Source organism: Elephantulus edwardii, unplaced genomic scaffold, assembly GCF_000299155.1.
Source record: "Elephantulus edwardii isolate Elephantulus edwardi_28Jun2011 unplaced genomic scaffold, EleEdw1.0 scaffold00002, whole genome shotgun sequence".
In the NCBI taxonomy this organism is placed as follows: domain Eukaryota; kingdom Metazoa; phylum Chordata; class Mammalia; order Macroscelidea; family Macroscelididae; genus Elephantulus; species Elephantulus edwardii.
In genome coordinates this window covers 27,504,345-27,518,473 of record NW_006399752.1, presented here as the reverse complement: position 1 = coordinate 27,518,473, position 14,129 = coordinate 27,504,345, and the positions used below count along the sequence as shown (strand labels likewise).

General features: G+C 47.1%; 1 protein-coding gene and 1 pseudogene across 1 annotated transcript in view; one reads left to right on the top strand and one right to left on the bottom strand.

Annotated features, from left to right (window-relative positions):
* The window catches only part of TDRD9 (tudor domain containing 9), a 161,919-nt gene that overhangs the window by 71,405 nt on the left and 76,385 nt on the right, over window positions 1-14,129 (top strand). Inside the window, exons 3-8 of the mRNA XM_006879162.1 lie at window positions 2,184-2,281; window positions 3,375-3,596; window positions 4,232-4,354; window positions 6,428-6,508; window positions 9,641-9,805; window positions 12,069-12,172. Coding sequence (XP_006879224.1) covers window positions 2,184-2,281; window positions 3,375-3,596; window positions 4,232-4,354; window positions 6,428-6,508; window positions 9,641-9,805; window positions 12,069-12,172 — 793 coding nt within the window. The remainder of the gene's footprint in view (window positions 1-2,183; window positions 2,282-3,374; window positions 3,597-4,231; window positions 4,355-6,427; window positions 6,509-9,640; window positions 9,806-12,068; window positions 12,173-14,129) is intronic.
* On the bottom strand, window positions 8,002-8,406 carry LOC102852129 (annotated as a pseudogene).

The window sequence follows — 14,129 nt, the reverse complement described above, 5'->3', positions numbered from 1 at the left end:
CAAACAACAACAACATCATGTTGTTGCTACTGAGAAAGACCCTAAAAAAGATAGTTTGACACAGTGACTAGGCAAGGCTGGAGCATGGCAGAAAAGCAACTTATGACCCAGGATATGGCAAGATTAAGGTCTGTTGTTCATAGGAGAAATGTGGCTCAGCATTGACTTGATGGTACCTAACAATATTATTATTATTATTATTATTATTATTATTATTATTATTATTGTTATAGCTGAGGCTAAACTAAGGGTCCTTGGGTGAGGGGCCCTCATACTTCCATGTGAGTCTCAGAAGATCAAAATGATGGGGTATGTAGGTGGGCACAGGATGGGAGGACATAGACTGACACAGAGAACATAAGTTCCAAGATTTAGTCTAGAGACTAAAGTGCACCTGCTGACGCAGGCCATGATGCATCAGAGAGCTGGAAAATGACTAAAGATGATAGAGGAAGACTCTGCCCTTTTGAGATGTAGTGGTGCAGAGTTGGAGTGCACATACCATGAACTGACAAGAGAAAAAACAGCTTTGTCCTTAAGACGGTGAAACTGGGTTGCTCCTTGGAGGCAAGGATTTTGGAGCTCTGCTTCACATACTTTAGGTTTGTGGCCAAGAGGGACCAGTCCTTGAAGAAGGACACCATTCTTGGAAAGGTGGAGGGACAGACCAGGAGAAAATGACCTTAAGGAGATAGATTGATACAGTAACTGGGGAAATGGGGGTAGGTATATCAGAGACAGTGAGTGTGGCTCAGGATAGCACAGAGTTCAGAGCTATGGTGCATAGGGTCTCTGTGAGTCTCAGGCAATTGGATGGTACATAACAATAACAAGATTCAGTGTAGCTGAATGAGGCAAGAAAAACCCTGCTGCTGGGGAATGAGACTTACTGATGATTCTTTCCGGAAACAATCAACTGTGGAAAATTATAACCTTGGATAGTTTAAATAATTAATATGCAGGTACCAACAAAAATGGTGAAGATTTGCATTCTCCCAGATGCACCTTGTGATAAACGCAGCTGATTTTCTTCCCCAAAATTGATCACTGAGAACTCTGTAGGGCACAGTTCTATTCTGACCACACAACCCGGGATGTCCAACAAGCTAGAAACCCCTTGATGCAACTAGAAGGAGATTTGTCAAATGGTAATCATGCTTTGGTTCTGTGTAAATTAATGAGTTACAATTCTGCTGTGAGAAAAAAACTTCACATTTCATTCAGTCATTTATGTAAGTATGGGCTCACAGATTCCTGTTTTAAATCCATTCCTACCACCACCATTATCTTGTTGCTCAAATTGTCCCACAAAGTCAAAGTCACAGAGTCATCAACGCCTTTTAATTGTGGCGTTGGAGGAGAGTACCGCCAAAAGAACAAACAAATCTATCTGGGAGGAAGTGCAATCAAGTTGCTTCTTAGAAACAAAGATGGTGAAACTCTTATCTCACACACTTCAGGCATGCTGAAAAGAGGGACTAGTCATTGGAAAAGGACAGCATACTGGGAAAGGATGATAGTCAGAGAAATAGAGGAAGACCCTCAATGAGATGGATTGACTAACAGTGGACTTGAACAAGCCAGAAATCCTGGGGTTAGGGCATGATAGAGCCAGGCAACAATGTATTATTCATTAGGTTGCTGTAAGTCATAGTCGATTTGACAGCATCTAACAACCACATCTAACAAAGAACTTAGAGGTGCTACAGTCAGAACATGTGGCTGCAGTTGAAAGGGCAGCAGCTCTGTGGGAGAAGGTGAGGCCCCGCTGCTGTGAACATGTTCAGCCTCAGAAGCCACCTAGAGGGTCTCTGGGAGTCTGGAGTAGCTGGATTGTTTTGTCTCCCTCAAGTGTAAGTTAGCGTCAAAGAAAGATCAGTTAACAAATTGGCATGTTTTGTTGAAAGTTTAACTAAAAGTGGTCGCCACCCCTCCATTAGCTAATAGTTTTAGCAGCATTGAGAGAAGTGGTTGAATGCAGTGGTGCATCTTCTTCTGCTGGGTGGTGGTGCCCTGGCTTCAGTGTGGGTTCCAAGGAGGGCATGTCCAAGTTGGTGACAGTGGACAGGGTAGGGATCTGAGACCGCTGCTGTGCAACCTGGGGATGTGTATGTTAGGAGAGCATTGGGTGGTTGGTCCTTTTCCAGAGAAGAACTAGTGCTATATTTGTCTTTCTCTCCTAGGTCCCAGGCCTCCACTGACTAAATCAAGCATTGTCACCTGCCTGCCAGAGACAACTTATATATATCCTGATTTGCCTATCAATCGGTATAAGGACGAGGTAAAACCATTTTTGTCACTGTAATTTTGCCATTAGAGTAAGTGTCTAGGGCTCACTCTTCAGGTTTTGACGCAGAAGCTTTGTGGGGCCCTGTGTTGGACAGGGCAGGGGCCACGTAGAGGAGTATCTGCAGCCACACCAGGCCTTTGTCCTTTGACCTGTCACTGTCAATTGTGCTGCTTCCACCCGAGGGTGTCTCCTCATGTTGAGTGTGTTACCAAGCCTTTCCCCATCTCCTGGAATGTCTGCAAATCCACACTTGCTCTTCCCCAGAGAGTGGCTTATTTAAAACACTCATTGCCAGCTCTGTAAACAGCTAACACTTCCCAGCTTGCAGCCCCCTGGTACACTTGCGCAGAGGCTTTTTTTGGTCTCTGATGAAGCAGTTTGATGTATCATCTTATTAACAATGCCAGCCAGATTTATCAACAGGCTGGTTATGCCTCTAATGAATTGTATGCTATTAAATGTGCTTAAAATAAGTATATTAAAACTATTAACTCTCTCAGTGGGAAAAAACCAGCTGTAGATAGAAAAAACTATAAATGTTCCAGAATTACATTTTATTTAGACTGGATCATACTGTGTGTGGTGTCGATGTAGCTAATGTTTTAGAGATCAATATTTAATTTAGAACATCTTCCCTGACACGTCACTTGCTCAAGGATAGAGGCGTATGAGCGAGCTCAGAGTGGAGTTAGGAGAGAGGAAGGAGAGGCAGAACGGAGCTCTCAGAGGCTGGCTGACGCTGCTTAAATCGTGGGGTGTGTTTCCAGCCATACACACTGAGCCGTAGCCTGAGCCCTCGAAGGCGGCTGGGGTCCCTCAGCGTTCATAGACCGAGCAGTTGAGCTGCAGTACCTGCTTCCTCCTGGATCGCTCCTGCCGCTCTGCAGTTGGGGCTTGTGTGACAGGCAGGCGCCACATCCGTCATGTCTGCCCTTGTGATGTGTAGATGCTCAGTAGTCAGTCAGCTTCCAGAATGCAAAGGAAACACTGTCATCCCAACATAAAGCTTTTCTATCTCGGTGGCCCTACCTGCTCTTGCTGGGTTTGTGGTGATTATGAAACACAGCTTTTTCTCTATTCCTAGGTTCTTTCTCTGATAGAAAGTAATTCTGTGGTGATCGTCCACGGTGCCACAGGCAGTGGTAAAAGCACGCAGCTCCCGCAGTACCTCCTGGACCACTGTGTCCAGCACTCCACTTACTGCAACATTGTGGTGACGCAGCCCCGGAAAATCGGGGCCAGCAGCATCGCCAGGTGGCTCAGCAGGGAGCGCTCCTGGACACTGGGTGGCGTGGTGGGCTACCAGGTAAGGCCCCGCAGTCACCTGATGGACAGGAGGGGGGCTGACCATCAGCTGTTTCCTGGTAGAAATGAAAAAGCACTTAGTACAAACCAGAATTATGGCGTCATTTAAAAAAATTACAAAATACCTTTTTCTTTTTTTTTTTAAATTTGTATCTTTTTCAGTCAGGCTCGTGACTTTTAGCCTTGTAGGTACATCTTTGTGTTCTAAAAAATGTGCTTGTGCGCAGCTGTTCTGAGGGGATACTGAGACAGTCTGACCACCCTGTGCCATCGAGTGGATTCTGACTCATGATGACCCTCTGTGGGTCTCAAAAGTTTTACATATTTATGGTGGAAATGTCCCGCCTTTCTCATGAAGAATGGTTGGTGGATTTGAACTGCTGACCTCTTAATTAATTATCAGCCTCACATGTAATGTTCTCTGCCACCAGGGCTCCTTGCAATGCGCCCAGGTAAGCCGAATCATCTCCATGCCTCCAGTCAGTGAGAAACAGCACCAGGAGAACATCAGCTTTAATTCGGACCCTGTGGGGTTTTTAAAATATACTTACCACAGGTCTTTATTCCACTTCTTTCCTCCACTATAAATGAGCCGTGTCCATCTGCAGACTTTCCCCTTCTCCTCTGTGATTTTAGGTCAGCTTAGAAAAGGTAGCCACGGAAGACACCAGGTTGCTTTACGTGACCACTGGCGTGCTGCTTCAGAAGGTCGTCAGTGCCAGGAGTTTGGTGGAATTCACGCACATATTCATCGATGAGGTCAGTGCTCTGCCTGGGTCTCTCTTCTGCGAGTACACAGTGCAGGCACCCACCTGGAGCTGCCGCTTCTCCTCAGAGATGCTGAGCTCCTTTCTTCGTGGTTGTTGCTTCTGAAATTCTGGGGGGAATGCTGAAGCCCAAGAGAAGGTTCGCAGTGGCAGCAGGTTCCACGCTTGTCTTTATAAACAAGATTTCCTTTAACTCACGCCACCTGCTCACTTGTATACGTTTATGACTGATTTTGCATTCTGGTGGCAGAGTTGAGTAGTTGTGATGCAGACTGTGTGTTCAGCAGAACTGGAGAACGTAGGTGGGCGTGTCCGGTCCAGCTGGAGCCCCGACTGGCTGTTAGTTGAGCGTACAGTTGTTTCATCTAGTGCAGATCCAGGACAGCAGTGTCCCTGGAAATAACACATGGCATAGCCACCCCCATCCTCACCTAGCCTTGCCTGCATTTGTCTTAAAGGTCACCCAGTCTCTCTGACAGGTGTTGTGTCCTCTCTGCAAGCGCTGCCCTCAGCTGGGCAGTGAGAGCCAACAGAGAGCTGTCTGTCCACACGCCCAGCTGGCACCAAGGAGACTCAGGCACATCCTCCCTGAGTGACTGAACAGCTTGGAACCACCCATACTTCAGGGTTTACGAGCAGTGCTCACCTTCTGTGGAATCACTTCAGTTGTGTGAGAGCCAGGTAGAGGACTGTGTATGTGAATGTTTGCAAAGTAGTGCATGGGCACATGTTTAAAAACGGGATGATTTGGTTCTGAGAGCCCAAGAAGGAGAACACCGAGTTCCCGGCAAGTCTTTTGTTCAGTAACATTGGAAAGGATGGAGTGGTGATTGCTGGGGGAGGCAGATGGCTGCTGATTTGTATCTGTGTGTGGAGAGGCCAGTGTAGGCACTCGGGGTCCTTGAAGGCTGAGGAGGAACTGGGACTCCCTAGGGCGATGTCCCTGATGACAGGGAGCCTGCCTTCTTCCCTCTCAGGTGTGAGACAGGAATGCGGGGGTGTCTGCAGTCTTATGACAGTGAGATAGGAATTAGATCTCCAGCCCTTGGTATGTGGATGGAAAGTCCCTCCAGGGTCTCATTTCCCTGCTTCTCTCGCACTGGTCTACTCTGATTCTTGGGAAGAGAGGAAGCTGTGAGGAAGGTAGTGAGAATGTTCCAGGAGAGACCTTGAGAAGGGGTGGAGACCCCAGGAGGGGCGGAGACCTCAGGAGGAGCGGAGAGTGCCTTCTCTCCAGCTTGGTGGCTTGTCTTGCCCCTCAGGTAGAGGTGTCCTGGGGCCAAGTTACTGTCCCCTGGTGGTGAGGATGGCACAGGATAGGATAGGCTTCAGATCTGCTCTTCAGAGGGTCGCTAGAGTCGTACTACACCTGACAGCACCCGACAACACCTGACAGCACGGGACGGCAGTGAGGACGAGCCATCAGGAGATGACCTTGGTTCTGTGGGAGTTAGTTTGGCTTTGGTGCCGTGAGATCTCCTGACTCAGGTCGAGTCACGAGGCTCTTGGGGAGAGCACTCTCATGTCACTGTGTCCTGAGCTGAGTCTGGACTTGAGTGGCATTTGGCTGTTGACCTGGGTGGCTCAGCCTGGAGCCACTGTAGTTTATATGCGTGGATGTCACTGCCGTCACAGTCCTCACCACTAAGCCACTCTAGTCTGTGTGTTTGATTGGCTGTGGGTTTGAGGACTAACCCTTGAGACCAAGTTTTGCATCTGATATGTGCCTTCTGTGTGGGGGACACATGGCCACCCCTTTGCTGCCTGTGTAGTCGTGTGGCTTCAGGCCGTGCAGAGGTGGCGGTGCTGCAGGGTTGCCATGTACCCTTGGGCTTGGGCATGGCTGTCACATGACCTGCAGCACTGTTTGTGCAAAGTGGAATGGGCCAAGGATGACATAGGGCCCTAAAGAGACACCTCGTGGGCCCCAAGCTGGGCAGGCATTCATGTCCAGCTTGGTGAGCGGGGGGCCAACTCTTCCTCTCAGCAGGAGTGGGCTGTATTTGTGGAGTCCTGGAGGGGTCCCCACCTCTGCCCTCTCTGACGCCTTCTCCTTGCCCTCTAGGTGCATGAGCGAACTGAAGAAATGGACTTCTTGCTGTTGGTAGTTCGTAAACTTTTAAGGACAAATTCCCGTTTTGTGAAGGTAAATTTCATTACAAGCACAAAACAATTTCACGTTGAGAATTATTGTTTAGTTTTGTTTATCATTGTCTTAACAGACAAAGTTAAACCAGTGGCTTATAAAATTGGCTGTCGTGTGTGGTGATAGCTTACTAGGAAGGGTGAACATTCTCTTAACTGTCATGCAACACTTTTGGTTATGATGTTGCGTTGAATTCTAAAATCTTGAGGCTGCATAAAATGATGTCAGAATGCTTGACTGTAATAAAATACTGGGTAGTGGAGCATTGCTTTTGATTGAATGTGTACCACAGTTTTAAGGTAAGTGAATAAATTTGCAATCCTCTTTTTAAAACAGCACTAGATAAAGCTTGAGGTTAGTACACGCATTGCCATTTTACAGATGTAAATAACGGAAAGTTCATGAGATAGTAAGTGTTGTCCACTTCTCAGCTGTGCGCATGCAGAAATTCTCACTGCTGGACCTGTGGGCAGCACTTAACTCACATAACTTGGAGAACGTTGTCAGGAGAGGCCAGTCCTTGGGAAGACAGAGGCTCAGCAACGGAGACGAAGACTACCAGGGAGACAGAGTGATGTAGTGACTCCAACAGTGGGCGTGACGTGCCCAGGAGTGTGCTGATGGCACTGCAGCATTGGCCAGCAGCAGCACCTGAACACCAAGGATGACGTTCTGAAGTTGGCCGAAACTGCAAAGGCTTCAGAAGAGTAGCGCAAGCAGGACACACATGAACGTAGCCTTGCCATGCAGAGGTCTTTGGGAAATGGCTTTATCCAGGGTCGCAGCCACTAAGGAGTGTGTTGTACATAATGAGGCTGCCTTGAGAGTTGGTGTTCCTGGAAAGGCACTGGTTTCTGAACCGTGAAGGAGTTTGCCTTCAAATGTGTAATCCACGTATTTGATCAGGGGAACATTTCTTCCCTCCTGTCCCCAGGGTGGGACCCTTGAGCACATTGTGGCATATTCTTAATCTGGTGATACTGAGGAAGTGAAGCCTGCATGTCTGCAGTAGGTGAGGGAGGGAGGCTGGCTGTTGGCTGTCATTCTTTTGGAGTATTGTAGTTTTTTCCTTGATTGTCATTTGAAGACACTGATTTTCCCACTTGAAGGTGATGACTAGAGTGCACAAAGAGTTTAGAAGTAAAGAGTGTTAGAAACTCCTCCCACCCAGTTGGATGTGGTGGGGAAGATTGGAGACCAGTTGTGAAAGTAGTTAAGAAATGATCATTCCATTTCAGCGTGTTCACAGTTTATTTAAAAGTACGCAAAACAGCATACTTGTTAAATACAGAAACTTTTGTGTTGCATGTAGTTAAACCAAGAAGTGAATAGGTCAACATTATAGATGTTTTTTGGGTTTTTTTTTTTTTGTTTTGAACCTTTAATGAGAAAAAATTTATATATACTATGGAGCTCAAGAACAATGCGTTTGGTGTGTCACTGGGTGCAGGGCTGAAGACATGACAAGGTCAACAGAGAATGGACAAACACAGTTACAATGAAAAGGGGGCCCGACACGGCAAAGTCTCGGTTTCCTCGTCATTTAGCAGCATGTTGGGGATCCCGCGGCTGATGGGGAAGAGATGTCCGGACTCTGGGCACTGCAGGGTGCCCTCCAACACGTCCACCTCTGGCAGCACGTGGTGCATCTTCCTTAAAACAGCCTCACTGTGCTCATATCCCTCAGCTGGCCCTTTGGGGACCTCGACCAGATGCAAGGTCTCGGCCGCCTCCAGAAGGGCCGCCCACTCCTCCTTGGGTATCATCCGCGCTACGCAGTCTGGGTAGAACTCCACCGGGTTGACATGGACCTCAGTGGCCTGCAGCCGCAGGGGGAAGCCACGGGGCCCCACCCCCTGCACGTGCGAGCTCAGCAAATTGTGGGTAAGGAGCTTCATGTTCCCACCGGAGCTCCAGCCAGACCGGAGCTGGAGGAAGGAGGCCGGTGCGCGAGTGCGTCTATAGATGGTTTTGTAAAAATATTTTAGCTGTCAAAAAGTTCTTCCTGTTTTTAAGAGAGCTGTGGTCAGGAGCTTGGCATGAGGGAGTGGACAGAGGGTGCTGTAAGTCCTTCCTCCTTTCCCCACTCCACCATCAGATGGGCCTTTGTCCCCCCCACCTAGCTTCCTCACTGGTCTCCTCCAGCCAGCCAGACTGGTCCAGGTGCTGTGCTTGGTTGGTTGGAACAGAAAGCTGAGGAGGCTGGAGGCCTGTGTGACCGTCACCCCTGCTGTGCTGATGAACCCTGGCAGGCAGACCCCATGCACCAGCAGTCGGACCAGAGGCCCCCAGCTCTGCTTTCCTTTCAGGGCAGTTCACTGATGGTCACTTGTACCCTGCAGCTCCTCAGCACATCCTCTTCCCTCAGACAGGGTGCATTGTTCTCGGTGACCCTCACCCAGGGTCCAGTATGAAGCCCTGCAGGCCTGGACCTCTGTCCTGCCGAGTGTGGACTACTGCGTCTCCAGATTTAGGCACAGCTTCTTTCTGGGCCCCGGGGCAGAGCCAGGGTTTTTCAGACCCCTTGCTTTCATTTCCTGCATGTTCATGCTTGGTTGTAGGAAGGTGCTCTAGTGGTGAGGAGCTGCGCTGCTAGCCCGAAGGCATGCAGTTCAAACCCATCAGCTGCTCTGCCGGAGAATGATGCATAGTGTCCTCCTTCCTCTCCTGTGCAATTTTCTGCCTCTGAAAACACTCTGGTGGGTCCGCTGTGGGTCACTTCCAGCTCAGCAGTGCACAGCACCAGCAGGGTTCGCTGATGAGTTAGTGCCACCTCCTGGCGGCCTCCTTTTCCTGCATCACAGCCTGAGTAACACGCTCTTTAAAATCCATCTCGGTTCAGATACTGGTGATTTCAGCGCACTCTTGGCATGTGTGGATTTACACATCTGATCATGTGGTTGCAGAGAAGCAGCAGAAGTGGGTCTTGCTCAGCATTCGGTGAAGTGCAGTGGTTTGTTATTTTATTAGAGAGCAAACCAAGGAATTCGCTAAACCTTCAGAAGTTACTAAATACAGAGTTGGAGCTGAAAATCGACTTTGGAATTGAGAATTAGTTTCACTCTCATGAAAGAAAATGTTGAGACTGTTCTGTTATTATCATTGGTCTGAGTGGATCTTGCTGTTTTGCAGGTCATCCTGATGTCTGCCACCATTAACTGTAAGGAGTTTGCAGACTACTTTGCTGTTCCTGTTCAAAACAGAATGAAGCCAGCCTACATTTTTGAAGTGGAAGGCAAGCCCCATGCAATTGAAGAGTATTACCTGAATGACCTGGAGCACATCCATCATGGCAGGGTGGGTCCGCGCCTCCAGTCCCACTGCTGCTCTAGTGCACACGTCACACGGGGGTGGCTTTCTCAAACCGGATTGCCCTCTCCCACGCCAGGAGACTGGAAATGTGAACGGAGTGCCAGCGTGCTCTCTGCTCTGGGGATGGTCCTCGTCTCTGCAGCTCAGTTCTCAGTCCTTGCAGATGATGTGGCATCCGTCTTCCTTTCTGTTAGCTTCACCTGCTCTTTTTGGTCTAAGTAAAGACTGACCCAGTATACACTCGACACTTATACCACCTCACTGTCGCAAGAGAGAAAACCCTTGCCCAGGTGGGATGAGCAGCATAGGCATGAGAGTTAGGTTTGGGGGGTACACATATTTTGGAGGTGTATAACTCTTGTAATAGTTATGTCTTACCTGCTACTACTATAGCAAAGATTATAGTTGGATGTGGTTACAATTTACCAGAGCTTATTTCAAAGTTTAAGAGGCTTAGGTCTGAATTCAGGGTGCTGGCCCAAGGGAAAAGGTCTTCGTCTGCTTTTGGGACGTCCATTGTCTCCTCAGCTTGTTCCCACACGTGCTGAAGATCACCAGGTCTTGCTGACTTGACTGTCTTTGCCATCTCTGCCACCTTTTAAATCTTGTCGAGAGGTTAACTCAAGACCACCCCTACAGTAATCCTGCGCCTCTGCACTAGCGAAGACCGTGCATTCACATGTGGGATTATAACCACGACTGGGAGCTTAGGATTCACAGCACATATTTTGGGGGATGACAGAAGATTCAGTGCCTTTGAGTTGCAGTGCTGGAGAAGAGTCTTGAACATACCATGGGCCACCGAGAAAACAAATGGGTCTGTCTTGGAGAGGATGAAACTGTGTTTCTCCTTGGAGGCTAGCATTTTGAAACTCTATCGCACATACTTTGGGTTCATGGCCAGGAGAGGACCAATTCTTAGAGAGGGATATCATGCTTGGAAGGGGGGAGGGACAGCACAGGAGAGGAAGACCCCAGATGAGATGGATTGTTACAGTAACTGGGGCATTGGGGGTAGGTGTATCAGAGTTAGACTGACTCAGGATAGGGCAGCATTCGGGGCTGTTGTACGCAGGGTTGCTGCGAGCTGCAGGTGACTTGATGGTACATAACAAAATAACTTTTTTATAATAAAAAAATTTAGAAAAAAAACCCCAAAACAACATTTTGGGGGACATGGTTCAGTGAGTCACAGTTGGGCCCCATTATTTCTTGATCAGCATGTGCACATTGTGTTTGTGGGTCCTGTCCTGTCCAGCAAGCTCCTCAACCCATAGTGGGAAACTACGGCTACTGATTTCTCCCGGACTTGGCCAGAAAGCATTTTGCCTATAAAAGCAAATATAAATAGGTTGATTTTTCTTTTTTTGGCAAATCTTGTGCTCACATTGCTTTGTCACTTACTTCCCCACATCTCCCTGTGTTAGTGTGTGGCTGCTTCATTCTCTGAATGCTGCCTGTCATTCCCTCACATGGGCATAACCAGCTGGGACTGTTGAACTAACCAGTCTGTACTTTTTAGCTGTAGTGCTGTAGAGGTAGCTTTCAGCACTGTGAAAAGTTTCACTTCCTCTCTGTGAACTGTTTCTTTTCCACATTAAAAAGTCTTCTGTAGACCAGGGTTCCTTAGCTGTGGTGCTTTTGACTCTGTGTCTGGGGGCTGCCTATGCACGGATCATACCATCCTTGGCTTCTACCCACAAATACTAGTAGTCCCTCTGTTTGCCATTCTGACATATCAGAAATGTCTTTGAACGTTGCCACAAAGTCTCATGCACATAAACAGCCCTCTCCAGGCTGATAATGGCTGTTTGAGCTACACTTTTCAAGAATGCTTGTTCTGTAAAACATTTTGACTATCGGTTCACAAATAAGATTGTATTATTTTACTTTATGATACTTCCCCCCCCCAGGCTCCACACTGTTGTGTTTTAATCATAGGGTACAAAGAGGGCCTGATAAGGGGATGGCTGCCAGCTTTGGACCCCTGTGGTGGGTGCGGCTGAACCTCCCGTGTGTACAGGCTCGCTGCCGCCCTGCTCTTCATGACTTCCTCAGCTCTGTGCTGCTGCATGGACAGGGTGAGACCTGGTGCCTGTGACATGCCTGCAGTGGTACTGCTGGGCCCATGGAGAGTGCTGCGACCTCCAGGAGCGATGTAGCTCCTGTCCGGGACGTGAGTCTGAGTGCAGGAGGGCATCCACTGTCCCACCACTGTCCCTCACGTCATCCCCTTTCTGTTTTTCAGCTTTCTCCTCATCTCCTGGAGGAACCTGTGATAACCAAGGACATGTACAAACTGGCCATCACTCTGATTCAGATGTTTGATGACTTAGACATCAAAGAGAGCGGGTAAGAAGCCCTGTACTGGGTCATGTGTGAGGACGTATTATGATGGAAAAAGCTTGGTCCTGATTTTGAAATGTTTTTAGTGTTTTCAGTAGTGACTATCTCAGTAATTGTTTTATTTAACAGTCAGGCTAGTGCTTTGTAAATTTTTTACCAACTGTTTCCATTGTGAAGTATTGAAAGCAGATTGAATGCAGTTCTAGGTCTGTTGAAAGCCTGGCCCTGTCACTGGTGAATGGACTCATTCTCTACATCTGCAGAAGCCGAGACTCCACGAGTCGGAGGGAGATGTACTCTCTTACCAAAAACCCTGTCATCTGTTTTCTTTATTAGGAAGATATATTCTGAACTCTGAGCAGTTTCCTGTATAATCTACAGAATGAATTTTGTAGCTCATCAATAACCTGCATTATGCAGATAACAGCATTGCTGGCTGAAAGGGAAGAGGACTTGAAGCACTTGTTGCAAAAGATCAAGGAATGCAGCCTTCAGTATGTATTGCATCTCAATGTCAAGAAAACATGTTTCTTACCCTTGACCTAGAGGCAGTATCATGATGGATGAAGAGATTGAAACTGTAAACAACTTTATCTAAATTGGATCCACAATTAACACCCTTGGCACCAGCATTCAGGAAATAAGGAGACTTACTGTACTGGGAAAACTGGCAGTTAGGGACCTCTTCAGATTATTGAGGAGTAATTACTAAGGTGTGGTTTTTCCGATCACTTGCTATGGATCTGAGAGCTGGACAATGAATAGAGATAATAGAAGTATTATTGAAGACTTTGAGCTGTGGTATTGGAAAAGAGCACTGAACATCCCATGGAGCGCCAAAAGAACAAACTATATCTTGGAGAGGATGCAGCTGGAGTGCTTTTTGGAGGCAAGAATGATGAGACTTCACCTCACATGCTTAGGACATGTTGCTAGGAGGGGCTATTCCTTGGAGAAGGACATGATGCTGGGAAAGGTGGAGGTCATCGAAGGAGAGGAAGACCCTCAACCAGGTGGATTGACACAGTGACTGCTGCAGTGGGCTCTTGCATGTCAGGTAGCGTGAGGATGGTGCAGGACAGGACAGGGTTCAGATCTGTTGTTTATAGGGTTGCTGTGAAGACTCCCCTCAACGGCACCTCACAACAACAGCACAGCTTGAAAAGGTTTTGCTTTCGCAACAATTTTATGTTGTTAGTGGTGGTTAGAGTCTATAATTTTAAAATACTGTGCTGTACTGTTGCTTTTGTTGTTAGGTGCCAGTGAGTCATGTACTGCCGCGGGCTGCTCCAGTTGGGAGGGGCTTATAAGCCTGAGGTCTAGGGTCTCGAAGAGGGAACACGAAGGTGGGTAGAAGTTCGGCGAAGGGACAATGAAAGAACACAAGACAGTCAAGTGATCTTGATGATTTTAATTCTAAGTCATTCGAATTCTCCTTCTTTCTTCCTTTTTTCCTTCCTTCCTTTTCCTTTTCCTGCTTATTACATTTAGCATGATACATTTATATTCCATTTTAACAATTAAGGGCTTAATCAACAGCCAGAAAAACAACAAAAGTGAGAATAAAGTTTACATTATTTTCTTGCACACAGCTATTTATGGTCATGGTTCCTTGGAGAGCATGAAAGGCCATTCTTTATGGTCATGGTTCTTTGGTAATTGGAGAGCTTGGTAGACAATGGCTTTTCTCTTAAACATTTTTTTAAACCTGTTCTTCAACCTGCGTGTGTTACAAAGTTACAAAGTAAAAAAGTTACATTTTAAATTTAAGCTGATACATTTTATATTTCTAGCTAAATCTACAATATTATTTATTTCCATTCAAAAGACAACACTTTTACACTTTCCATTATTCTAGGGGTGATTACTATTTCAATAAGGGGGTTTAGATTTATACAAAAGATGTTTTGGGTCATAATAGCGCCTAAATTCATCATTCCAATCTCATGTTTCATGATTTATT